At 41.3% G+C, this 26798-nt stretch overlaps 1 protein-coding gene across 3 annotated transcripts in view; it reads left to right on the plus strand.

Annotated features, from left to right (window-relative positions):
• LOC124168217 overlaps nt 1-26798 on the plus strand; it is a 171015-nt gene that overhangs the window by 138844 nt on the left and 5373 nt on the right. For all 3 annotated transcript variants that reach the window (XM_046546351.1, XM_046546360.1, XM_046546367.1), the window contains 6 exons: nt 17788-18654; nt 20021-20519; nt 21576-22143; nt 23267-23384; nt 25660-25887; nt 25979-26261. In XM_046546351.1, the coding sequence (XP_046402307.1) occupies nt 18046-18654; nt 20021-20519; nt 21576-22143; nt 23267-23384; nt 25660-25887; nt 25979-26261 (2305 nt within the window). In that variant the 5' untranslated portion in view covers nt 17788-18045. The remainder of the gene's footprint in view (nt 1-17787; nt 18655-20020; nt 20520-21575; nt 22144-23266; nt 23385-25659; nt 25888-25978; nt 26262-26798) is intronic.

Below are 26798 nucleotides of genomic sequence, written 5' to 3' on the forward strand. Positions count from 1 at the left end.
ACGTTGGAATCTTATGAATGGCCTTTTTTCTGAATGGAAGATACCTATCTTCCTTGCTAGCGCGTCGATGAATTGTCATTTTTTTTCGATTCCCAGTTCATCCGATCTAAAAACTCGGCGCTTTATCGCGCGGTGGTGGAGTACCAACTTTATGAACGGAGTTCTATCGGCTCTGATTTCGTTCGGGTCGTTGTCAATATCTGGCTTCTGCGACGGCCTTCATTCACTTCCGAGGGTGACCTACTGAGATATCTCGTCCATGTCATTGTCCCATCGTCAAATCACTATGATGGACAGTCGCAATTTCCGTACTACGTCACTTCCTTTCGTTTTAATGGGACCAGTTCGCCATTTCCTCGTCCCAGTATTTCATCCCCACTTCCAGCTCAAACCTATTCAATTCGTGATGCGGTGCTCATCCCTTAGACTGTGCTTCGAAACCATCGTGGTTAATAAGCTTTTGTGTGTTGCGTTAGCTATGGAGAGATCATAGTTCAGTGTCATCTTTTGTTCAAGCATTGTCTTTTATTTCTTTGGCCGCGTGCCGAGTTTAACCGTTGGTCTATGCTATGTCCATTGTCCCATCAATGATCTCGTCTGTTCCGTTCAAGTGATCCATAAATTACTTTCATGACCACTCCAGAGTGTATCATTTCCTATGGCGTAGTCACCAGATATTAAATGGCAGTTATCGTATCACCAGATGTTACATGACTCATGCCGAAAGCGTTTTCAATAATGCTGTTTTTGCACTTAAGGAGTTGGAAAAAAAACTAAGAAAAAATCAAGGTCAAAGAAAATTAGTGGACTTTATTGTAAATTTAAATTAAATTTACAAGTTAACTCAAAAATGCACGTGAGCTTCCTCAACAATCTGCTCTCTCTCGTTACCACCAACAAGAGGCAAACGAAATAAAACACAAACGCGAAGTTGGTTCCGTCCAATGGCAGGCAAGGGAGCACACACACAAGCATCTTGACGCCAGCAATGCTATCGTTTTTAATGGATTTCATACATCTTGTTTTTTGAAGAATCGTGAATTTCCCAGTCAACACAAATTTATCATTTTTATTCTGCAAAATTGGGTCACCACTCCTTTGTTATCCAGGTCTGGGGGTGACATTTTGTCATAATGGCCCAATTTCCTTCGTGTATTTTTCTAATCGCAATCTTGATACCATCTTGATATGGTCTATGCACTAGAGAATAACGAAATTTCATCATTTTTTTTCTCGAGCGTAAATTTTTTAGCTATCGTGATGAATAATTTTCACGGTAGGAATGAAATAATGAATTATTTCTTCCATTTGCTTTGATCCGGTTTCACGATTGAGCAATCATTGATTCTAATGAAATGATTATTACAAAATCGAAGTGTTTACTTTGGATTTTCTTTCAACTGCCAAAGCGTTGTTCAAACGATTTGACTTGTAGTTATGGAGTTGAAAATATGATACGAGCATTTGCTGGTTTAAAATAATTGAAAGCGGCTTTACTCAACTCGGAATAAAGGTAAATGTGAGAGATTTTCTGACTCTTTGCTTGCGGACAAAGTTAAAATGTCGCTGGCATAGTTTGGAAGTTCAATCGGCGACCATCTAAGGCGCGAGAAAAATGTCTCGCTTCCAAGGTGTCATTGTCGTTGCTTAGAGCACGATATGAATCAATGAGCGGTTCATTTGAAGATCTGATAGCTCTTCGAATGTGGCTATTCTCATTGGGAAGCACAGATTTACCCCTCTGAGCTGTGCTGAACGAGAACTTAATGCAATCAGAAAATGACCGATTGCTCTGTCACTCTTCACTGAGCGTCCTCCTAGTTTAAGTATCCAGCCGTATAGCTCCGGTGAAGCTCCGTCGGCAATTACTCTGAGATCGCGCCGAAGTATTCCTCGCTTCAGTGAACACTATGATGCATGACGATACTGGATCCACTCCGCTTGTTTCGACAGGGAAACAAATCATCGATGAGGAAAGATGGAGTCATTAACATTCCACTTAACCCCACTTGAAGCTCGTTGCAGTGGACCACGTGGGCGATTGTACAGGATGACAAACGCTTCAAGGATTTATAATTCGTAAATAAAATAAGCGTTTCGTGGGGCTGGAGAGAATATAAAATCATCGTCATGAGACGTTTTCTTGTGATCACAAAGCTAAAAGTGCTTTGTCAACATGCGTGGTCGTATCCACCGGGTCTTCAACTTCCGGGTTGCAGGTGAAACAGCAGCATAAGAGCCGAGCTCAGCAAAAATTGAAAGAACTGGCGGAGTGACCAGAAACTACCGCAGGCCTTGTCCGCGGGGTGTTTGGGGGTTTAGATCCCCCCTTCCATGCTCCCTTATCGATTTTGTTAGCCCAGTAGTTCGCGTTGGATTGATAATGTGTTAAATTTAATTCAAATAACATTGATATTATTTATATAATTTCATTTTTTGTTGATCTTTGTCGATGTCGAATTGATGTTGATAATAATCCATCTCAGAATCTAGCTAAACTCTTGTTTTATAATTTAAACGTATGTACCCTACTACTCCGTAAATTAGATTTGGTGGCAAACCGTCAAATATATCAGTAAAATCCTCGAATGTGTGTTTTTTCATCGGCTGTCGGATAAACACGCAGAGCGGGCTGGAGTGCCTAGCGATTCGCATGATTTACGAGCATATTTCCGTTCGCGAGGAGCGGCATTGAAAATTTATAATTTTGAGCTCCTATCGTCACGAATGTAAGTATATTATCACAATTGAATTCGTATCGTTATACCGTCAACTTGGTGACTTTTGGAAATCCTTTTAAATGCGATGGGTGACGACACATATAGTGTCTGACGGGAGAATCTTCTCCTGTCCTCCTCGTGGGAGCAGAGATAACACCTGAGCACTTTGGCTCGCCTGTGAGCGTAAACTTATCCGATTGGAACGAGCAATTTATTTCATGCAGACCTGTTTACAGTCGAAAACCACAGAGGACGTCACGCACATTGTTGGGGAGGGGATGTCGTGTCGGCATCGCCCACTTCGCTGGCACGTGCGTCTCTTGTTTTTTCGTCGAGGATGACGCGCGCGGGATGATTCCCGGCAAGTGCCGAGGGGGATTGGGGTCATCGCCGCCGTCGCTACTGGCCTTGAGGGCAGAGGATTCCCCTCCAAAGACAGCTGACAAACGGGAAGCAACAGCCTCAATCGTATTGCTCATTCACAACTTTTTTTCTCTGATAAGCCTTCCATTTCTATTTTTTTAGTACAGTTTGTACACTACTCATAGTAGTCCGCTAGAAAATTGGTTGGCAACCCGTGGCCTGTACTATAAAGAAAAAGGTAGAAAAAAATTATTTTGCGTCAGTTTTTTTTTTCAATATAGCCCTTTAATGCTCTGCAAGTATATCATTTTTTACTCCTATCCATTTTTATAAACAAATGAAAATTGTTTACTGCAGTCGACAAAACAATGGAACTATAGGATTGATGCAGATGAAACTCGATCACCTGACTAGCCACGAGTGCTGCTTACTCGAAAAAATTAATTTATTATCCTAAGAGAGCAATCTTTCGGAAATTTCAAGGATTTATTGAACGACCCTCGTAAGAAAGGACTCCCGTCACTCATTGACCTGGCGTTGCGATATCAAAAGGACACGTAGTTCTCGCCTTTGTCCAGTCTTTTTGTCGTGGTCTGTATCGGCTGGTGTATGGAAAAAATTAGCGATGAATTAAAATTAGGAATAACCAAGAAATTAGCATCGCAGTAGAAAAAAATAACCGTGGACTGGACGTCCCCTGCGTTAACATTCTCCTGCAGGACGTTAACAGCAAACTGCCAATCTTTAAGGTTTTGAAATTAATTGGTGCTCTTTCTTAGTCACATTGATTTCTTTTTCGGAGTAAACTTCCATATTCCATATTATGTCCACGTAATTGTGCTGTCCGAGTTGTCTTCCTGCACGATACTCAGAACTAACAAAACACGTTTGTATAGCGCATGAAAAAAATGAACACGACATAATTTTCAGCTAGTGCATCCCCAGTGATTGTCGGTAAGGAATGTTAAATTAAAAAATAGTGGTGCACATAATCTTGACAAGCCAGAATTTATTTTACAAAATAATTGCTTATTAAATACTTCATCAAGTGGGGGGCCACGGCTTCAGTGATACAGAATGGTGACTTATGATTACTACTCTTCGGTGATAGTCTCGAAAATATTTACCCGGTGACATCAATCGAAGTCATCGGAAATTACTGATGCCTCTTACCTGTACGCCGATGAAACTTCAAACCGATTGGACGCATCTACGAATGTGTAGCTCTCTGCTTGTAAAAGTGACGATTAATGTAATGTAGCGATTACTCAAAGCTGTCCAGGATTAGCGCATAAAATTCCCTTTTATGTATTTCTCTTGGTATCGTGCAACTCGTCCACAGAATTTTTTCGAATTCTCTTTAAGTGAGCCCATCGTGCTCGCGATGCACTTGTAACAACTTCTGCATTAAAAAAAGTATTGGGTTTTACCTCTTAAATCATACGCTCTTGCGGTCGTCTAATGTGTCATTGGTCTGAAAATGAGTTATAGAAATCAAGTGATTAATCGGTTACTCCGCTCTCTATTTGTTCACTTCCCTCGATGGATGGACCATGCCCCTTTTTGAGGCGATTCGTGGTCACTCGATAATCGTGTCTGTCGCGTCTTCGCCCTTTAGTCGCCCTCCTTGTCCGCTGCGAGGCGCCACCCTACCCCCCTCCTCCACCGCCCTCTGCCTGGCAACAGGCGCCCCCGAAACTCTTCCTCTTCTAATTCTTTCCCTTACGCAATCAAGCCCCCCACCCCTTTCCCCCCTACGTCTCATCCCTTCCGCCCGTTTATCTTTTGAGTCTAGTACGAGTGTCCGCGCTTTTGCGTGCAGCATAAGGTGCGTTAGCGCGATTGCATTATCCATCCGGATATGTCTGTCCCAGGTCCGCTTTAATTGAGGGATACGTCTTCATTTCATTACGTATCGTAAGGTTATGGGCTCGTTCACTCTGACCCAAAAATAATTCGTTTGATGGTGGGGAAAGAAGAAAAGAAGGGAAAGGAAGAGGCAAATATAAGAATATGAGAAGAAAGTACTGTTGAGCTTTATACGCCATGGAATAACCCGAAGGATTGTCCACGGGATGAGAGACAGCAGTTACGTGGTAAGAATAATGGAAGAAAATTTATGAATACTCAGAGGTAGACCCAGGGACGAGTATCTAGGACTGATCAAGAAGGATGCGGGGAAGAATAGTCTCAGAAGGTAATCAACCGTCCAGGATAAAAACCGATTGGAATAATGTCGATCATCAGTGTCAATGACGCCCTTTCTCAAAAAAGTTTGGAAGGTTTGGAAAGAGAGAATCTCGCGCCGTCATTGATACGAATCGAGTTACCGCAAACGAAGCATAAAAAGACACCCTGGAGCGTACCGTGTGCCCTGTGGTTGTGGGAAGGTGTGGATTTGGGGAGTCAGGCCGCACCATTAAAACGCGGCTCAAAGAACATGGTCACCTTTAACGTCTAGCTTTGCCTACCGAGTCGGCCGTTGACGAGCATTGGATGGTGCACGAATATTTCAAAAGAGGAGCCTCTGAATGTGTTGTCACCCGTCGCGCATTTAAATGGGTTTACAATAGTCGCCACGCGCGTCGCTGATGGATAAAGTGATCCGAATTTCATGTGGAAATAAGGTATAATTGTGGGTGTTAACCGAAATTCATCTACACGATGATGCGGTCTTTCAAATTCATAATATTTCAATTGTACTCCTCGCAATCGCAAACCCTATCCTTCAAAATATGGGAAAGAAGTGGATTGCATTGCACTCATCACCGCGCCGCGGGCATTATTGAAAATAGATTAAAATGCGACCGAAGTGGCAACAGAAATCAGCCTTCAATGGGATGGAACTGGGCCTCCTCTATGCAGTCCCCGTGGGATGCATAGAGGAGGCCCGTGGTATGTAAAAGAGACATCCATTTTGATGAAGCGGAAATACTCTGCCGTACATCCAATAATTGCGACAGAATATCTAAAGAGACTATTGAAATCCGATTGGAAATCTGGCATTCCAGCACAGACGCCGGATAGGAGCTGAGCAACACTTGGGGGCCAGTGCTGAAAACTATTAAGGCAAAGGAGGGCGAAAATCGGCGCCAATCAATGGGAAGAGACCACAAGTGCGATACAAATTTAAATACAGGCCACGGTCATGGCAACAGCATCATTTTTTGATGAGGAGGTACGTCGGACCAAAATGTTTGAGAAAATGGTCTCTCTCACCCGAGAAAACAAAATTGTATTTAAAGATACTGTCACTAGAGGGAGGGAGGACCACCCTATGAGTTATAGACAGTCCAGAGAGCTGGTATTTGGAATGGAATCCTGCCTCGATTTCGCGGGAGTTAACTGAGAGACTATTTCACCGTTCACCTGAGAAGAGGTAGAAATGGGAAGGAAAAACTGAAGACGGCGCCGCGACATCTTTTGAAGACTCCTACTCCGTCCGCCCTTTTTATATCTCTCTTTAATCAGGTGCAAAAAAAAGTTCAACCTACGAGGTGTAAATCTCTGCAAAGCGCCTTCTTAACTCGCCAACTTTCGCGGTGGAATCGAATTTGCACTCTATTTATCCTCAAGATAACCGAGTGCGGCCGTGTTCACTCGCCTCCAGTCCACAGCCAACTGTCGAGTATGAGCGGATCCGGGCGAGTTGCCAGTTATTTTTAAGATCTTCCCCGAAAATGCGAATTTTTTTAGGAATAAGTGTTCATCACTAATTGGTTAATTACATAGTGGTTTAATAGGGAGATTGTGGAATTGGGTTATTGGGTCAATGTTCATTTGTTAGCGGTATTATATTAGAATTTATGTATTTAATAGATTGTTTGAAATTGGTTTATTGGGACAATGTTAAATTCTTAGTAGATTGATATTAGAATTAATGTATTATTTTTTACCATAGGCGTCTATTCTGTTTCTCAACTTTGTATTAGAGAGGTACATTTTTTATTCTTGTGTAAACATCTAATGCTGCCACCAGGCAATAGCCTACTTGAAGCAATGTAATAAAATATTCACAGTCGATCGATTTTGGCCCGGTTCGGAACTAAAAAGTACGGACTCTAAACAGTTGAAGTAAAAAAAAATATTCTTATTCTAATATCTTCGCAAAGCGACAATTAGTCAGATGTGACTAAATCGGTCGATGATTTTCTTGTATTTCTGTAAAAAATGCAGGTGATATTTATAAATATTTTCATTAACCTCTGTGATGCCCTTAATTTCAGTCAACATAAAATAAATTGAAATGAAAGGTAGTTGCACTTTTCTGCAATTGCGACGTTAACAATAAATTTGTACGACGCGCTTCGGCTCACAGAGCCATCATCTGGTACAAAAACTGATTGCTCTGAGAGCCGATGGCAATATGAGCCGATACAAGATGATGTAAGATCTCTGTGAGCCGATGACTATACGAGCCGATAGTAGATGAACCGAAACGCGTCTTACGAATTAAATTATGATTGAAAAGTGCAACTACCTTTCATTTCAATATGTCGAACTTCCACTGTAGCACGCTTGAATCGGTTGAACTTGTAAAATAAATTTTCATAATCTAGTATTAGGAAGACGAGATTTTAGTAAATTTATAGTATGCGTTATAAGTTTATACAGTTAATGATAAAATATGTTGAGCAATTATTAATCGGTCTCTCCATGAGTATTTGGCGGAAATGAAGACAATAACCTGATGCAGATTCGGAGAAGAATTTCTATATTTATAGTAGTCCTTTCCATTTTGTTAGATCGCCGGCTATGCGGATAGTAAAAAAATATTTGATTCGAATATCTTCGCAAAGCGACAATTAGTCTGATGTGACGACAGCGGTCTATGATTTTCATTTACTTTTGTGTAAAATGAAAATGATAGTGATAGTGAAATGATTCGAATCCCTTCAGTTTTATGATCCAAGTCTATCGTGGCTTTTAGCCAAAATTTAATTTTAAGTGCCTTAAAAATGATATTTCTTAATGTTCTCTTTAAAAAAGCAAATGTTTGCCAATATCTATGACTTCAGTTTTCATACTTTAAAAAAATTGTACAAATAGTTACCTACAGCTCGATGAAATGTTGAAATAAAGAGAAAATATAAAAATTATCCCACAATCAGATTTTAGCCATCATAATCTATAAGAAGAGATAATGGTATTTAGTAGGGTAAAATAACGACGTTATAAATTTTGGCCAGCTTTTTTCGATTTGGAACCACTGTGTGCAGCTGCGATTATGATCCCGAAGACCCTTCCATGGTAGGGGTAGTATAAGAAGGAAGGGTATCATTGTGTCGACACGAGCTATCACTAGGGAAACGAGTTTTAATATTCCTAGAAAATACTGTCTAGAAAGATTTCATCTGTGAATTAGTGGGTGATTGACAATAAAATGGACTTTGGAAATCAAAGGGTAGTGGAAAATAATCATTATTAAAAGCGACGGACCTGTTCCTCGGTCCGTCTTTCTCCTGTATTCTCTCAGGGGGTGGCCTTTGTTTTGATTTTTCAGAGAGTAGACCAACAGAATTATATACCCACCCGTATCCTGTGTGGTGAATCACGTACTCAGGTGGGACTCGAACCCGCGATCCCAGGACAAGCAGAAAAGGACTTTACCCCGCCGCCACGTGGGACGACATCTGCATCTACATACTACCTCGCAAGCCGCCTCAAGAGGCATGTGGCGGGTGGTGTTAGGACACAAGCCCTTAGTAAATAGGAAATGCTCTAACGAATTTCCGACTCGCATTTACGAAAGTACTTTATTGTGTGTAGGAAAGTTTATTCCCATACTTAACCGCTCGGCAAAATATCTCTCGTAATTTATCTTCTCTGTCGGACCTGGAAATATAGTGGGGTTTTAACACGACGTTCTCCGTGTCTCTGTGAAAGATATATATCGATGGCTAAGTTCTAACAACACGTGTCTCAGATTCGGCCGGTTTGCGGCAGGTGTCTTAAACAAAGTGCAATGACATTTAAAAAAATAAAATACAAGCAAAAAACAACTATTTGTTTGTAAATGAATGCTTATTTTTCAGTTTTATGAACTTTTGGTTTTTAATTTCAGCGTAAAGTACAAAAAATTAATCTTTTCTTTGCTCACCTGAAAATTTGCTATTTTTGAGATACCTGTTGTTAGAACTTAGCCATCGACATACCTAATTGCTCAGGCAATCTAAGGCTAGCCGTAGCCTTCGAGTCTCTCGTGGCTCTCACCCTGACGTGGAAAATCAATACCCGTTCATAATTGCTGAATTCGCTTTAATCATTTATTATTTACCCTTAGGACTTATAATGGTCTATAGTGTGAATCCCCTGGCGGCATGGGTAGTTATTTTTACACCGTTATCCCCATGTCCCAGGTGCTTGTGAAATTATCTCTCAAATTCCCCTCGTCTAATTTATTGTCGTGCAATTCCGGATAATTTATTGTCCTGCCTTCAGTAGTTGGCTCATTTGACACGTGCACGGCATCATGGAAGATAAGATTCATTCGGAGCGTGGAGCTTTAGGAAAGTTGCCGACCTTTTGTGATTCTTTCAATTGAATATGAGCGTGAAATAAAACTTTTGAGAGTATGCAAAGTGTTACTCATTGAGAAATTGTTAAATGTCTAATAATGTCTGATAACAAAATCGAATGATAGATTCATTGGTAAAATTTGATGTCATTCTCTCCTGGAGAATTATTTCATAAAAACTTCTCGCGATTTCCACCGATTTTAATCATTATGTATCCCCAACGTTTCAACGGACGACTCCTGCATCGTCATTAGGGTCACCTTGTCTTCCGTTGGTGATATTTCAACGATTAATACCGGTGCATATCCTGATTAGCCTTCACGAAGGTCCATGAGTATTTAGTCTGGTATCGATTGGGCCTATCCAATGACGGTATTTCAAACGAGAGACTAGTATCGCATTTCCTGGCAAGTAGCGCTGATACCTTTAACTTAAGGTACGTGTACATATTAGAGTTTTTAGATAGATTTGCTCTAGCGAGAGCAGTCTACCAGAAAAGTCTACCTTGTAAAAATTTCTGAGAGCACTCTAGCTAATAGTAATAATAGAGAGAATGGATATAACCTCAGCCGCATATGGAGAGGGTTCCTGGCCCAATCTAATGACCAACGGCTATCACCTTCCGTGAAAATTCAAATCGGGTCAACAATGGGTTACCGAAACCTATATAAGCTCGGGACGAGAACGTTTTCCCTCCCATTCTCTTGAAAAAGCTCCCAGTAGGAGGAGTTAAACGTCGAGCAAATAATGTTACCTACGCAGCATTTCCCGAAAGCCACCACCAGCACTCTAGCTAGTGCGACTCTCAACTCTAGTGGTAGAGCTACTCTCACGCTGAAGGGGGGGGAGTTTGAACAGAAAGGTAGAGTGTCTCGCTCTACTGCTCCCGCTCTATCAAGGTTGCCGGGTAGAGTATTTTCTCTCGCGTGAGGAAATCAATTCTGTCTTCAAGAAATTGATAAAAAGCGGGGAAAAACTGAACTCTTATTCAATTCAGCCGTTCGAAAGTTATGCAGAGGAATGATCTGGTGCTTTCCCGGAGTCTCAGTCGAATGAAATGCTCTCGAGTCGCTCTCACCACGTGAATTGCCTGATTACTGCAGACGTTTCGACCGGCGACTCTTTGGTCTTCATCAGGAATACTGCGAGTCCCTCGTCGAAACGTCTATAGCATAGGAGGAACTCACCCTGTTGAAGATCCGAGAGCATTTCTTCCGATCCGAGAGAAGATCCGAGACCCAGATCTTTGGAATACTGCGAGTAAGGAATTTCGGGATAGGCTCAAAAAAGCCGTGCCATTGGAGAAGATTGCAGAAAATTTGGAAATGGAAGAGATAGGAGGACGTCGATGGCAGTCTCGCGGTAGCACTCTCGCGAGAGTAAATTTCGTGTCAGTGTGTTCAGTCTCCAGACTAACTAAGTCTCGCTAGAGCTGCCCTACAACTCCTCCAGAGAGTCTCGGTGGAGTAAAATCTCTCACCAGTGCATACAGTGTCTAGATTAAGTCTCGCTAGAGTAGTGGAACTGCAGCGAGATTTTGCTTTACAGTGTACACGTACGTTAAATTCTCGCCACGCTAAAATAAATGGTTTTATGTGTAAATGAAATAGAATTGCCGTATACATGCTAGGACATTCTTTACAGTAGGAACACATCAACAATGTTTATTTTCTTCAGTCTGATTGACCGTTGTTTTGAATGAAGAGAAATTTCTTGTGTTAAATAGGTATTGGTGTCAAAATCTTAGTGTACAAGTCTTTGCCAAATCTTAATCGATTTTAATTACATTTATACTACGCCTCCCTAGCTTAACGTTGTTATGTAACATGCCTTAGGTAACCCGCCGCACACTAAAGAACTTTTCTCTATTTTTATGTTATATAACCCTATGGAAGCGCTTTATCTTGTCAATAACGTAGAAATCACAGCAGAATATTTTTAGTTAAGCCAAAGAGGTGGGGAAGTTAATTATGCTGTAGCTGGGCCTAATAATCAAGAGAACATATGAGAGAATAAGTGAAAATCTTTCAGCCAGCAGTGGTTCATCTCGTCTTTTTCCCGTCTGACTGGCTTATGTGGAATTTTTTAAAATTTAACTTTTACCGCCATAAAATCAACTGATTTGGGCGTTACTTGGTGGGACGATGAAATGTTCATGGTGAAACAAAACCCAATAACTGTTCCACAAACTTTTTATTATTAGCTTTCAACTAGTTTCGACGTCTATACCGTCATTATCAAAACAAAACAAAAAAATCAAAAAAGTTAATCCTTGATGATGATGGTATAACGTCGAAATTAGTTGACGTATAGTAATAAAAAGTTTGTGGAACAGCTCTGGGTTTTGTTGGACCATGCACTTTTACCGTCATGTTAGAAGGAATGAATGGCATGAGGAAGGAAGGCATGAAATGTGGTATAAAAGTGGCGTGTTTAATTTTTAAGCCTATTTTCATAAAAAATAATGTGCCTCTTCCCAAAACTTTTTGGCCAATCTGATTAACAAAGGGATTATTCAGTTGTTTTTTGTAGAAATTTAGAAAGTGTATGCTTCAAGTTGGTACTAACGTTTGAAAAAAATTGATACTGTGAATTCGGTGCAGATTGGCTATAACTATTTCCCCCGCTGATAAAATAGCTATTAAGAAGAACCCAGTAAACAAAAACGCTGTCTACACTAGAATTAAGACAGGTTAAAAAATTACAACAAATATAAATTAGGATCACCAAAAAAATCAGCTTCACAGCTTCGATGTTGAAAATAAATCTCGTTCTCCACGCCATCTATCATTCTTCTGTTGTACTAAAACAGCAAACCTTCGCATACAAGGTGAGTTACATGGGAGTGATCGCTCAATCGACCTCTTATCAGGAGTTGACTCCTCAAATTTTATGGTATTTCCTCGTTATTTTTTAGTCTGAGGTGTCTTCGTCCACGGTTCTTGGTTAAAACTAACAAAACACGGGTGCAAGACGTATGAAGAAAAATGACTGTGAAGGCAATTCTCGTTCCTAAGTTTTAGGCAAGGGGTCTGCTTAAAGGAGGCCCAAATCCATCCCTTATAACGCTGATTTCTGTTGCCCCTTCGGTCATTTTAATCGGTTTTCAACAATGTCCGCGGCGCGGTGATTAGTGCAATGCGATCCACTTCCAATATTTTTCATTGTTATGTTTGTAACTGCGAGGAATAGCATTGAAAAGTTATGAATTTGATATAAGATATCATCATGCATATAAATTTCGGTTAACACCCCAATTTAAACCTTAGTTCCCCTTGAAAGTCGGATCAATTCGTCCGTCAGCGGCACTAGTGGTGACTTCTGTAAACCCATTTAAATGCGCGGTCGATGACAACGCTTTTAGACGACGACGCGTCGCGTCGTGAGGATCCTCTTTTATAATATTCGTGGTTTTACACTAATATTGACGTTAGTTAAAAAATCGACCAAACCGCACGCTTGTTTTCGCGCTTATTTTTACCAGTTGCCGCGATAATTTGTTCTATGGACGCGACACTTCACGCATTGAAATGTCATGCCAAGTGCTCCATGGGGATAGTTTATGGATATAGCTAATGCTTTCTATAAAGCGGCCTAAGGTAGCAATGAGGAGGCGGCGGTGCGAAATAACCTTTTACGTGAAAACACCCTAATAAATCCTGCTACTACTATCCAAGAGGCACCCTAGTGGGCACTTCTGTCGCTCAGTCAGCCATTGTTGTAGTGGAATCGCCCACGCGACCGCCGACTGCCCTTATCTTTCCCTCTCTTGTTCTGCGAAGACTTTAAGTCTAGTCTAATGCCTCCGTGACACGGGAGTGAGATAAGAGACGATAAGAGAGGCGAGCTTCTAGAATATAGGATCAGGTGAGAAATCTTTGAGGTGTCTGTCCCTGAGCTGGCACGTGCATGACAGACGGGAGTCACGGTCCTAACTGTACCCTCTAATCGAATACTCCCTCCCCATTCCGAAGTGGGAGGGATTCGATCCTCCCCTCCACATTGACCCCGCCTCTCCTCCCCCGAAATTTTTGCCTAAAAATAATAATTTGGCTACGTCCTTGAAGGAGGCTACCTTATGGGCGAAGTTTAGAGTTTTATGTTGGGGGGCGGGAGGAGGGGGGGAACTGCAATCCTGCCGGGGTTTTAGGGACTATGGAACAAACGTCTGTGAAAAAGGGGTATTCCATAGCGCCTAAGTGAAGAATTTGTTTAAATTAGCCTCTGAAAAGAGCATTTTAATTACTACCTAAGACTAAAAATACTTTAAAATTTTGATGGTTTAGTTGTCACAGTACTTGAATGCACATATTTCGTACTGTTTTGGAACAAATTAGCATTTAAGTTGGGAGGGGCAGGCTCCCCTAACCTTTAACCCCCAAAGCTCCGCCCATAGGCCTCTTGTATGTGGAATTAAAAGGCACTCTTACGTTCGGTATGAGGCGTGAGTGATTGGGTATGTCTAAAAAAAACTGCGTTGGAGTATTTGCGTCGTACGTTTCTATCAAAGTGGAAGGTGCGTGGCCGTCTGGGACCTTCTGCCGTGGGGCCCGGCGGGGCAAAGGGGCCTCGGTGGGAAACCCGCCCTTCCTGGTCATCCCGCCCCTAATTATTGCTCGTTTCATCATAACCTCACCTCAGAGCGATATTTTAAGGTACTTGGAAAGCATGAAGAAAAACGTTTCTCTTCATCATTCGCGGATTTGATTCGGTGGGCCATTGTTTTTGCGTTTATGCAGTGGAGGTATCGATATGGCAATCGTTTTTTTTATTGGAAAGCGGTCGAAAGTAAAAAACATTTTGAAACTTGCAACAATGTTCGCCTTCCGTGATTGCGGGAAGCGGCAGAGTTTGCTTGTAGGCTTGGAGAGGCTTGTAAGCTAGCTGCTGTTTGAATCAATAACAACTACGGAAATTTGGATAACTAATCTGAGGTTGGGCTCGTCCACCAAACTATTTTTCCCGTCGTATGTAATAGAATAAAAAAATGAAGAGACTCGCATTTTTTCGTTTCTCGATTGGTCCTCTACCTCTCGAGTTATTCCAAACTGCATCCTCTAACTTTCCGCAGTTAAGTTGATGGCGTCACGAACTGTTGCTGCGTACGCCACCGTTTTCCCCTCTCCTCGTCCTCACGTGGTTAGTTGTATTTTACAGTGCTGTGAGCGATTATCTTTGAAAGAGCTAGAAATATCAGAACGAATGACGTCACCAACTCATGAAAAGTGGTATGAAACTTTAGCATATTTTAATTTGAAATTTAATAGAGAATTGCAAATTGCAGGAAGATTTGTTCTTCATCGTAACTTCTCTTTCCCTTCCATCCACCGAATTCCTACAGTGAAATAAGATTTTGGGTGCCAGTGAAGGACCCCATTTTCGCCTTTCCTGAATAAGAAAAGATGGGAGTCGTTTCGAGTTTTTCATTACACAGCTAAACCCGTTTTTACACATCGAAGTAGACTATTATAGCAGTGGCTCTAGGACGATATCTCTCAACTATTCGTTGCATAGAAGTGTCCCAATAGTGTATTGCGCCTCATGGTGACATAAGTAGAAAAATGAAGTGGCATATGCGAAGGAGAAACATTTTCATCTCCTCTTCTCTGTGAGACGAATTAATTTTTGGCGCACCTTTCATCCCTAATTACCGATGCATCGAAAAAAATCTAAGAGTAATAATATTATTTGTCTGCGTAATTGTTGATTGCGATGTATCCATAGTCATCGACTCTACCTGCATTTAAAGTTGAACTGCTTCAGCTTCTCTAATAGATTACTATAAACTCTAATAAACCTCAAGGCCTCAATCCATTCGTTCTTCACAACAGTCCCAGCCAACACGAACGAGACGAGCCTTCGACTCTTGTAGTGGTCATATTCGACGTATGAACCCAGCTTAACATATAAGGAAATTGGAACATCATATTAGGAGAATTTGGTTGTCTTAGGCAAGTCTTAGGTTTTGTGGTCTGAGTTACGGGGGATGATCGCCAAGAGGGTGGGATAGGTTGGTGGCGAAGGGGGCCTTGTGTGGCTTCCTCGTGAAGTCCTTCGACCTGTGAGGTGACGACGACCAGAGTGTCATTTCAAGTCGTCTGTCTGTCCAGGCTGCTTGTGTTTTTGTGTGTGCTCCCGGCCGTTGGGACCGAGACGAGTTGGACTGCCGTGAGTGATACCTAACACTTTAATTTTGGCTGCCTTAGTAACGAAAAAAAAATATTTTTACGTAACATCCAGTTGATTTCAGCCCTCATTATATGGTCCTCGCAAAAGTTTAAGCTACGGATAATTCGATTGAGGATTCTCCTGTCAACCACTGGATTTATTGTCACCTGCGGCGCATTTCAATAGATTTGGAAAATTCGTTGCTCGCGTCGCTCACGGCAGAGCGAGCCGAAATGCACGAGGGAATAAACTGAAATCATTACTTAACGAAATTTATTTACTGCTTACCCTGATATATTCTAGTTCTATTTTGCGTAATTTTCAGCAGACAACTGGGCATTATCCTTCCTATATTTATTGATATTCTTCAAATACTTATCTGATTCGGCTATGACTTCACCAAAAAACCGCAACATACTATTTCATTCCCCGTGGATACTGACTCCTGAAGCCTTTTCTTTGATTTTATCGATAGCTTTCTGTGAGTAAACATTAAAAGTTATGGGATGCAATGCGCATCATTATCTCACTCTTTACCTTATTCTAGATTCTTAACAGTTGGGTCCGGATTTAATCACAGAAACTTAGTTACTTGGTTTTTAATTAGGCTATGGACAATTTTTTGCCGAGTTGCTTGCGAAACTACGCATTCTTTCCAAGTGTCCCTTGGAGTGCCGTCCTCATAGTCCTCGCAAAAGCTTGCGCCTTCAAATGCGTGGAAAAAAAGAGTGGAACAAGTGAGAGGGAGAGAAACAGGAAAGTTTAAAAAATATATATTTTTAAAATTTTGTGATTCATATTTCAAAAGAATAGAGATTTAATGTTTTATATTCTATGCCTTAAAATATATTTATGTTTATAATGAGTTAAAAATCTTGGTGTTCCGACTTCTGATTACTGTGATATTAATTATGAAATGATTCAAGGCATTTAGATTTATAAACGATAAAATTTAAAAAAATATCTTTAATCAGGGTATTACTAATACCTCTGCTCCCATTTGTCATAGGGAAGAGGTTTTTATCTCTGTAAAGATAAAAACTGGCTCTGGCATTTAATATAAATTAAATGGATATAATCCTATTCCCTATTATTGTGAAACATATATGTTTGAAAAAATTGCGAATTAACTTTTATGAAATACCCTTTAAAAAGAATTCTTATTATCGGCCGAAACTTTTATTTCGTTACCTTGGTACATGTTTCTCACCGTTCCAAAGTTTAATTGAGTGGCATCCCACAAGTGAATTTTATAAGATAATTTACACATGTTAAAAAATTTCTGTCTCCTGGCGCTTCGGCTCACCTTTTAAAAAACCTTTTATTACCAGCCAATGAATTTCTATGAATCCACTAACTGCTGATAATTATCGAGTTGTCTTTTGGTTGCATAAATTCAGAAGTTAAGAGGCAAAAAAGAGGGAAAAGAGGAATCTCTTTGTCTCATTCGTCTTCAAATGCACTCCAAGCGGGCATAACTTCGAGATGTTCCAAAAAATGGAACAGCACCTTCCCAAATTTTTGGCACAATATTAATGGAATTATGTACACAATTTTATAAATAAACGCCATTGATAAGTAAATAATAAGATAAAAGTAATTCGAAATATTAAAAATTAAAAACATTAACGTATTAAATTTTTTGTTGTTTTACAATAAAATGTATCAAAAATCAAAAAATGTACCCATATTTCAGCTACGTTTTTGAAGTCCTTCAGCAATTGGTTACGTTGATTACTTCCCGAAAAGTGTGACGCCGAATATTTCATGTTTGAAATAAATAAATTAGAAAAATCGCCGTTTTGAAAATACAGTTATTCAGTCGTTTTTTCGATTTTCGTAAAAACGCTTCAAAAAAGTGATTTTTATTTGAGTAGTATAAACTGTATACCAATTTTCACCAAAATCTTAGTGGTCCAGGGTTAACTGCAGTCCGAGTCACCGTGGAATGACCTATCTATTGTGGTCGGTATCAAAAAACCATATTTTTACCATCTCTCTCCCCCCTTTGTTCGCAGAGTTCCCCCTCGGTGTCCCCGCATGGCCGTGGATCGCAGCGACCCCTCCTGCAGCGTTGACGCGCTCGACCCGCCACTCCACCCGAGCACCAGCCGCCAGGCGCACAGCCGCAGCCGCCGCCGCCGAAGGCCCTGCCCCGCCGCCCCTGACCGCCGAAACAGGCCGGCCCCCACGGCCACCACCTTGATGCCCGGCCGCCGCCTCCAGCGACACTTCCGCCTCCACCGCCGTCGCCGCCGGCCAATCACGCGGCTCGAATGGACGCCAATGCGGACGGACCCGAGGACGAGACCTCTGTAGACCACGATGGGCCTAAAAGCACCAATGCAAGTGCCCCCGACGATGAGGAGGCGGTGGGACCCACGGTCGTCGCACCTCCTCCGACAGCGCTGTCGCCCGCTGCAGTGGCGGCCTCCCCGACAACCCGAGACCCTCCAGAAGTCAAGAACGAGGAGGTCAGTTCGGCCGGCAGCAGTAGCAGCAGCGCCAGTCTGCACGTGCAGTTCACGGCGGGGTCGGGGGCGGAGAGGCCCCTGGCCAACGGGGGCCTGCACAAGAGGGCCCGCTGCGGCCCCTCCGTGAGCTCCGCCTCCTCGGAGGAGTCGTCGGCGGGCGGTGGGGCGGCGGGCGGGGGCGCAGTGCCCCCTGACGGGGGCTGGGGCTGGGTGGTGGTGTTCGCATCGTTCTTTGTCAACCTCATCGCCGACGGGATCACCTTCTCGTTCGGCGTGCTCTACGTTGAGCTGCTGCGGTACTTTCGCCAGGGCAAGAGCAAGACGGCCTGGATCGGATCGCTCTTCATGGCGATGCCTCTGCTCTCAGGACCCATCGCGTCCTTCCTCACGGACCGCTTCGGATGTCGCAAGGTAACCGTCTCACCAGATATTCTCCTATGTATTCGTTAGAGTATATTGATGAAAGAGACTAAGTTCCAATGACTGTCCTCTCAATGCCTTCATGCTCAAGTTAACAAGCAGCGATTTTTGTGGGCTTTGTCATTAGTAATGGAATGAATTTTCCCATTAGAAACTTCATTTCTCCCTAATATCATAATCTACCCGTTCCTATATCTCAAGTCAGTGTTCTATCATTCTATGTCTGTTCTAGGGATAATTTTAAGTGTTGCAAAATTATTTATTAATTATCTATCCTAAATTGTCCTAACAATTTATTAAGTTTCTTCTATTTCCTTTGTTATTGGCCTATTGTTTAATGCCCTTTTTTATATAGACTTTAATTTTTGCAGTTTTTCTTCCACCATTATGATTTTAAAATACATTGTAGATTATCAATATTTTTTCATGGGTGTTTTTGCTAACCTAATTGATCTATGCTGGTGTTGCATACAGCTAATCAGGTCTGATGTATGTATTATATATATATATATATAATCATGGTAAATCTAAGCGTCCTGGTAGCGCAACTGGTAGAGCACCTGGCCGGAAACCAGGAGGTTCTGGGTTCGAGTCCCAGTCAGGCCGCATTTTTACCCTCTGATTTCTGGCTTTTTCCATCTACCACAGCACCATTGTCCTCGTCCTTTTTCTGTTCCATGTTCCTATCCCTTTCTTTCCTTACCACTGAATTTATATGTATGTTTGCGCTTAAGGCGCCGTGTGAATGAATGAAGTAGTGTATCGGCCATATTGGCTTATTTCACTTGGGCTCAGCGTGCCCCGAAACGCATGTTCCTGTCTCTTTCCTGCTATCGTGTGAGTGTGTATCTTTCCTTTCATCCTTGTGTCCTCGTCCATTCCTTCTGTTGGTGAGTGGTGAGCTGCCCCAGTGCCATCTATTGGTTACTCTTGCGGGCCAAAGCAAAGGGAGTTTACTGTATATAAACCCCCGCCGAAATCATGGTAAATCTAAGCGTCCTGGTAGCGCAACTGGTAGAGCACCTGGCCGGAAACCAGGAGGTTCTGGGTTCGAGTCCCAGTCAGGCCGCATTTTTACCCTCTGATTTCTGGCTTTTTCCATCTACCACAGCACCATTGTCCTCGTCCTTTTTCTGTTCCATGTTCCTATCCCTTTCTTTCCTTACCACTGAATTTATATGTATATATATATTACTTGAATGCACATACTTAAAATTTTGTGTCAAGCAGTGTGGATCTTTTCTATTGCTATGGACCCTGAGCCAGCTTAAATCTTTATTTATTTTTGTTGGAAAACTATACTTTTAGCCCCTTCAGAGCTAAACTTTATTACTATATATTATATTTTTGCTTGCAGGTGACCATCGTAGGCTCCATCATTGCAGCCTTTGGCTTCTTCATCTCTAGCTATGTGAACACAATGGAGCCACTCTTCCTAACCTTTGGTATCATCGCTGGCTTTGGACTGTCCATGTGCTATGTGGCTGCTGTGGTCATTGTCGCCTACTACTTTGAGCGCCGCCGCTCCTTTGCCACTGGCCTCTCCGTCTGTGGCTCTGGCATCGGCACCTTCGTCATGGCACCACTCACCCACGTGCTCATTGAGGAATATGGCTGGCGCGGCACCACCATGCTGCTCGCTGGCCTCTTCCTCCACATGGCTGTGTGTGGGGCCCTCATGAGGGACCTGCCACTGCCCAATGGTGGCAAGCCAGAGCCCAAGTCTAAGGGTCCTAACAAGAAGCGCAAGGCTCGCTTCTCAAGCAACAACAACGCTTCGAGCGACTCATGCTCAGGGCGTACGGCTGGCGATGCCTCACCTACGCTTGACGACTGGCCACACGGACCATGGGCAGGTGAGTTTAATGCCTGCATCACTCGGCTCCTTGGGTAAATTATTTGTGGGTTTTCTGCCAGGTCATGTCATCTCCTACTGACATTTTGATGGCTCCACTAACTCCACCAACCTCCTCAGGATGGCACTGTACACGGTGCCAGGTGTATTTTGTTGCATTTATACATACTCCCTATTTGGTTATATGGCTCCAGAGGGGTATTTTTCTCTCTTCTGCCGTACTTCCTTGATTTTATGTGTGATGGGTCTCCACTACTCTATCATCTGCAAAATCAATTGACGAGCATCCAGCCAATTGGGGGGGGGGGGGGGGATGTGTGGGGCTGCCATAACTTTTTCCATGGTTATTTCAAGCTGAAGTCAATCCTGTGAAGTTCAAAATATAGATTCTTTTTGGACTCAGGATATGATATGTATAAATACCCTATCTGCTTCTTTGATAGGAGCATTGCCAGCTGAAACTGACACATTACTTTGTCACTCAACTCTGACCATATGATAATAACTCTTGTTTTTATTGGACTGCCATTGGACTCTTTACCTCAAAAACAGCCTCATCAAAAATCTTGTCAGGACTTGACCCAAGGATATTCTTTGTATCAAACAAATCTGCTGGGACTGATGCTTATGTTGTACATATGTTTTCTTGCGTAAAAATCGAAAATGGGCTCTGAAAATTGGCATGTATGTTTTTCATCCATATCTTTTTGGTTGGAAATATTGAAAATGGATTTTTAATTCTGGCTATGTCTTCCTATTACATATTTTACTTTTGAGTGGATGTATTACATGGTGATAAATTAGACATTGCAAGTTGCTAAGTCCATAATTTTCAAATTATGTATACTGCATGCGGTCTGTTGCGGGAGTTTCCCCTCAAAGGCCATCCCAAGTTATTTCTGAAGGGTGAGGATTAAGGTGCTTCCAAGGGAAAGCTTCCCAGAGTGAATGACAGTCTCATTTAAGGTACCTGGGTGCTTCAGTCAGGGTGGTCCTGCTCAACTACTACAAGCCGTTGCTATTACAGTTTTACATGTTATGGTTCTTATGTTTATAGGTGATGGTATCAATGGTGCAGGAGATGTGTTTGGTGTTGGTCCAAATGGTGGCCCGACTGGTGCTGGGTCAGGGGCACCAACGGAAGAAGATGGCGTCCGCCTCTGTAGTTCCCTTGTCAGCCTGCCAACGTTTGTCAAGAATGGCGAGGCTGTGCCACTGGAAGCCCTCGAGATGCTCAGCAACCGTCAGCACGTGTACAGTGTCATCCTCAGGAACTACCCCAGCCTCCTCATCTCGAGAAGCTTCAGCGACTCGGCACGGCTTCACTTTGAGGCACCAACGCGGGTGCCTGTTCCGGAGGGCAAGGAGGTGCTCGTGTCTCCTCCTAGTGAACCTGTCGAGGGAGGAGTTGTACATCACACTCACGGAAGGATCCTCCGGTCTCCACCACCCCACCCACCCCCCATCCTATCATCCACCAGAGTGCCCTTGTTGAATGCTGCACACGGCCCCACAGCCAACGGACCATCTGGCGGTGATGCTTTCCTCTGGGTCCGTCGGCAGCATCACAACAGCAGTCAGCGACGGGTGCCCACTGCATATCTAAAAGATCTTCGTGTTCACAGGTTAGTGCGTTATCCATGACAGTACTTTTTATCTTTCAACTATGCTAAATATTGACTCTCTCTATGTAAAAATAACACTGTAAATATAATCTGAATAGAGTTTTCAAAATTTGATTTCATTCATAAATGGGTGCATTCATGTGGAGTGAGCATTGAGAGTTCTACCTCAGTCAGGGATCGAACCACCGCTGATTGTGAACATCTTTTATTAGAAAAAGGTCAGCTGAGCACTACAGGGAGTCTTTTGAATCCACAAAAAACCTAGAGCTACTATTTGAGCTCTTAGCGATCATTCACTACTGATCAGGTGGCTGAAAAGACTGCTCTGAGAAATGACTGCTCTGAGAAATGACTGAATGCCCTCACTGAGCTGCTATTTTGTGGTCGTATTCATGGGAAATTCCAAAGCCGTTGTAGTAGAGTTCTGAGTGATCTCTACCTCTGATTGTGCCCAATGCTATTGCGAGAGTATTAAATTGAGCTGTACAGGTTGCTGTCCATAGATGGGTGGCTATTTAAAAAAAAGTTGAGGTTCCACAGAAACAGAATGATCATTGCATAAGGACTTGGCGGCTTTAGGGGGCACGTGCCCCTCCCCAGATGCTTCAAAAATAGACAAGATTTTAAATACATATATCAGATTTTTATATTTTAATATAAAAGCTATAAATATTCACTTATTAATAAATTTGGTATTAAAATTAAGAGTATAATTCTAGGATTAATTGTTGCATATAGTTTTTAATCCCAAATATGATAGGATAGTTTACCTGTTAGACCCTGGTGCCCCCCAGGAAAAAATCCTGGATCCACCCTTGGATAAGGTTTTGACATAAAGAATTAATAATTTCTTGAATGGAAGGGAGCTACACCCAAGCCCTTATAAAGTACATATTTTCTTAACCCTCACCCATTTATCCAATTTCCTTTACTAAAAAAGTTTGTGTGCTATCCACAATTATTTGGATGTAAGGCTGCCAGAGGAAAAACTGAATTTTACTCCAAATTCTTCTCTATTTTTTTCCTCCAATAACGGTGGACTCAAACATAGTACATACAAGTGTCTTCAGTCTTGCCCACTCAATGTTCTTAGGCATTTGTTGACCACAATTTTGCATTACAGGCACTCTTTAACGTACCGAGGGGCTATGCTGAACATCAGTCGTTATCGTTTACGTGCTTCATCTTGCCCTGACATTTATAGGAATTCAATGACAACAATTGCAAAAGAAAAATTTGAGGTATGTTCAGAATAATTTTTACGATTTGTTGTTTTGCAATCTTCCATTTTGAAATAGGTTATCATTGTCATTATTTTATTATTTTCCTGTAACTATGTAACTGCTGGGATGGTTTTGTTTCCTTCTGTTGTTGCATTGAAATTTTTTAAAAACATTATTAGCAAATATTTTTGTGGGATGCGGCATTTCTGAGAATTTAAGTTTCATTGGTTAATTATTTTCTTGTTTTATTTTTATTCATATTTATTTTTTTGGAATCCATTGCTTTCACAACTATTGCAAGAATTTTGTTAAATGCTTTTGTTGTGACATATTTTTCTCCTTTAAACGTATAGATATACAGCTTAAGTTGCAATTGATATGCATAAAATATGTTCACAATATCTGTAATATCCAACATTGATGTCCATTCAGTATCCAATATTTATCCAAGAATATTGTATTTCACTTCTGTAGTCATACACAGGCTAAAAACTGTAAGTCATTGACTGTGAAAGTATTCGGATATTTGATCCTTTAGATCATGAAGATCGCAGTTTTGGTGGTTTCTTCATTTATTTGTTTTTTGGATGTACGAGAAATAGATTAAATACTAAGTTTCCAAAACTTGTAGCCCAAGTGACTTTGATAAAAGTAATTAATGACAACGTCATGTACTTAAAGGCAACCATGACTGTAACTGGCCATACCCATCAGGGATTGCTTGGGAATGAAAACAATATCTGGTGAACTTAAATTTAGCATTCATATTCACATGTTTGGAAAATAAAATATCACTTGATGAACATTATCTCACTCTTTTGTTTTGGATTTTTGGTGATGTAAACAAAAAACTGAATCCATACTAGGTTGAGATTAGTTGCATCTCAGAAGAGTGATCATGAAATAAGTCTGGCAACAGTCCAAAAAATCTTGATTCATGGAAGTAATTGTGGTTTGATTCATGTAATTTTCTAATCACTTCAGTGGGCCATCAATTGAAAGTATGTAGTTGAATGAAGAATGTGCAAATTAGTATTTTTTGATGAAGAGTTGAATATCGTGTTGAGTTGTAACTACTCAGCGAATATCGAGTTGAGTTGCATGGACTTTTTTTATTAGTCTATTTTTTGAGTAACTGCTGGTAATTCAGTGTGTATTTGTATCAACAATAACTTTACAGCTTTCACTTTTCATTGTCTTGCTCTGAAGACTACCTACAAAGGCATGGTACTCTATTGAATCCTTACGTAATATTTTCATATTCTCTCGGTGTTTGAGTAAAGAAAATAGGGAAAGGGTAGTAAAGTATCCTATAATAAAGTATGAGCTATGTAGCAGATTACCCTGAATATTTCACGGGGTTGGAAGAGGGTCGGCTGTTGCTGAAAATGTATTAGTTAGCCATGTCGACTGTAATAGTAGTTGACTGGTAGGTGTAAAGCTTGCTTAAACCCCCAGACCAAGAAAATTATCTTAATATATTTAGGTATTATCAACTTTATAAACAATTCTTACTTGAGTTTGATGATGGCGCTTCTTAGTGGCAGATTTCTGAACCTATTGACCTCGACTGTTCTGTAAACGGAAGCACTTGATTTAAATAAATAAAAGATATGTCTTACTTCCACCAATTGAAGCCGGAATCTGTTGAGCTTATTCGTAACCTCTTGACTCAACTCAGCATTTGTAATCGTACTCAAAGCACTTATGTTGTGTTGCAACAACTTGACTCGACTTGAAATTAAGTACTTTCACATCCCTAGTTTGAATGGTTTGAAAATCAAACATAAGTGGTGCTCAAAACAAAAAATATACAATTCTAACCTGTTTCAGGGGAACAATGTGCATATCGATACCTCCACTGCACAAATGCTCAAAAATTGCCCACCGAATGAAATCCACTCATCTAGTATGAGCAGCGGTTGGCGGTGGCGATTGTTGAGTGTTTATGCATTGGAGGTATCGATATGCTTTGTGAATGACATCTCAATAATGTCAGCATTATATATTATTCTTTTTAAATAGCCATAAACCAACTATACGTGAACATTATAATTGCACTGCATATAAATAGTATCTTTTTTTTTCGAAGCTGCCAGCATGCATTAATATCTTTACAATATCTGTGTAAAGTTATCATTAGATAACACTTTTTGAATATTCGTAACCCTCTAGGGCTAATGAATGGGTATCAATTGTTACCCCAGTTAATTAGGATGACTATGCATATGACATTTGGTAAAACTATGTATGAAGATAGAATCACTAATCTCATTTCTGTATGTTATCTCAGTGGTTTTCAGGGCTCTGGGACCTGTGGGAAGTACTGGCTGACATGGTAGATTTCTCACATTTTGCTGATGTTCGTTTCTTGTTGTTTGCTGCTTCTAACTTCCTCCTATACTTTTGGTATGATGTACCCTATGTATATCTTGCCGACTGTGCTGGAGAACTGGGTTTCAGTGAAGGTGATGCTTCATATCTCATCAGTATCATAGGAATAGTCAACATGGTTGGAGAGGTGAGTTGATCTGAAGTTGACGAATAAAAATCCAAACTCTCTGTGTTATTTTTAATGCCTGTCTAATGCACTTTCTCTGTTTGATTTACAGGTAATTTTGGGATGGGCTGGAGATAAGACGTGGGTGAATGCGGGACTGTTGTATGCTGCTTGTATGGGTTTGTGCGGTTTTTTTGTGGCGCTTGTTCCTCTCCTGTCCAGCTACCATGCTCTCTCGATTGTTTCTGGCGTGTTTGGTCTTTTTATAGCAGCTAATTACTCTCTCACCTCAATCATCCTCGTGGAGCTGATTTCTCTGGAGCGTTTCACCAACGCATATGGATTACTGCTGCTGGTGCAGGGTATTGCAAATCTGGTTGGACCTCCTTTGGCTGGTGAGTTTGTCTTAATTCTTGTTTAAATTAAATGTGGCAGTGGAAAATATTTCATATTTTTGTGAAGTACCACTCTTTTTAAGGTTCCATATTTACCTGTCATGTGCATAACCTGGGATTCATAACATGTGTACATAGTTGCATCTTCAAGTGACTGTTCGTAGTTATATTGATATTAATGCAAAAATCGTGTGCAGTCAGGGATAAGAGCGAGGTGAGAGTGAAATTGTTGTGCAGATGGTGAGAGAATGGAAGGATTAGTTGGGGCATATTATATACCACTGTATATTTCAGTGGTATATTTATGGCAATTTTTTTGATTGTAGTCCATAGGTTAAGGCTATTGTTGATGCTGGAAATTTCTATGAGTTTTAATGAGATGATAACATTCACCAGGAATATGTTAATAGCTCAAAGATAGAAATGTGACTGCGGGTTTTAGTGTAGATGGTGGTAGAGGGGTATGAGGACTCATGATTTTCAGTGTTGTTGAAAATTATGTTTTGGAGAATGGAGAATGTAGGAGGGTAGCATTTG

Source organism: Ischnura elegans, chromosome 1 (genome assembly GCF_921293095.1).
Source record: "Ischnura elegans chromosome 1, ioIscEleg1.1, whole genome shotgun sequence".
Classification (NCBI taxonomy): Eukaryota; Metazoa; Arthropoda; class Insecta; order Odonata; family Coenagrionidae; genus Ischnura; species Ischnura elegans.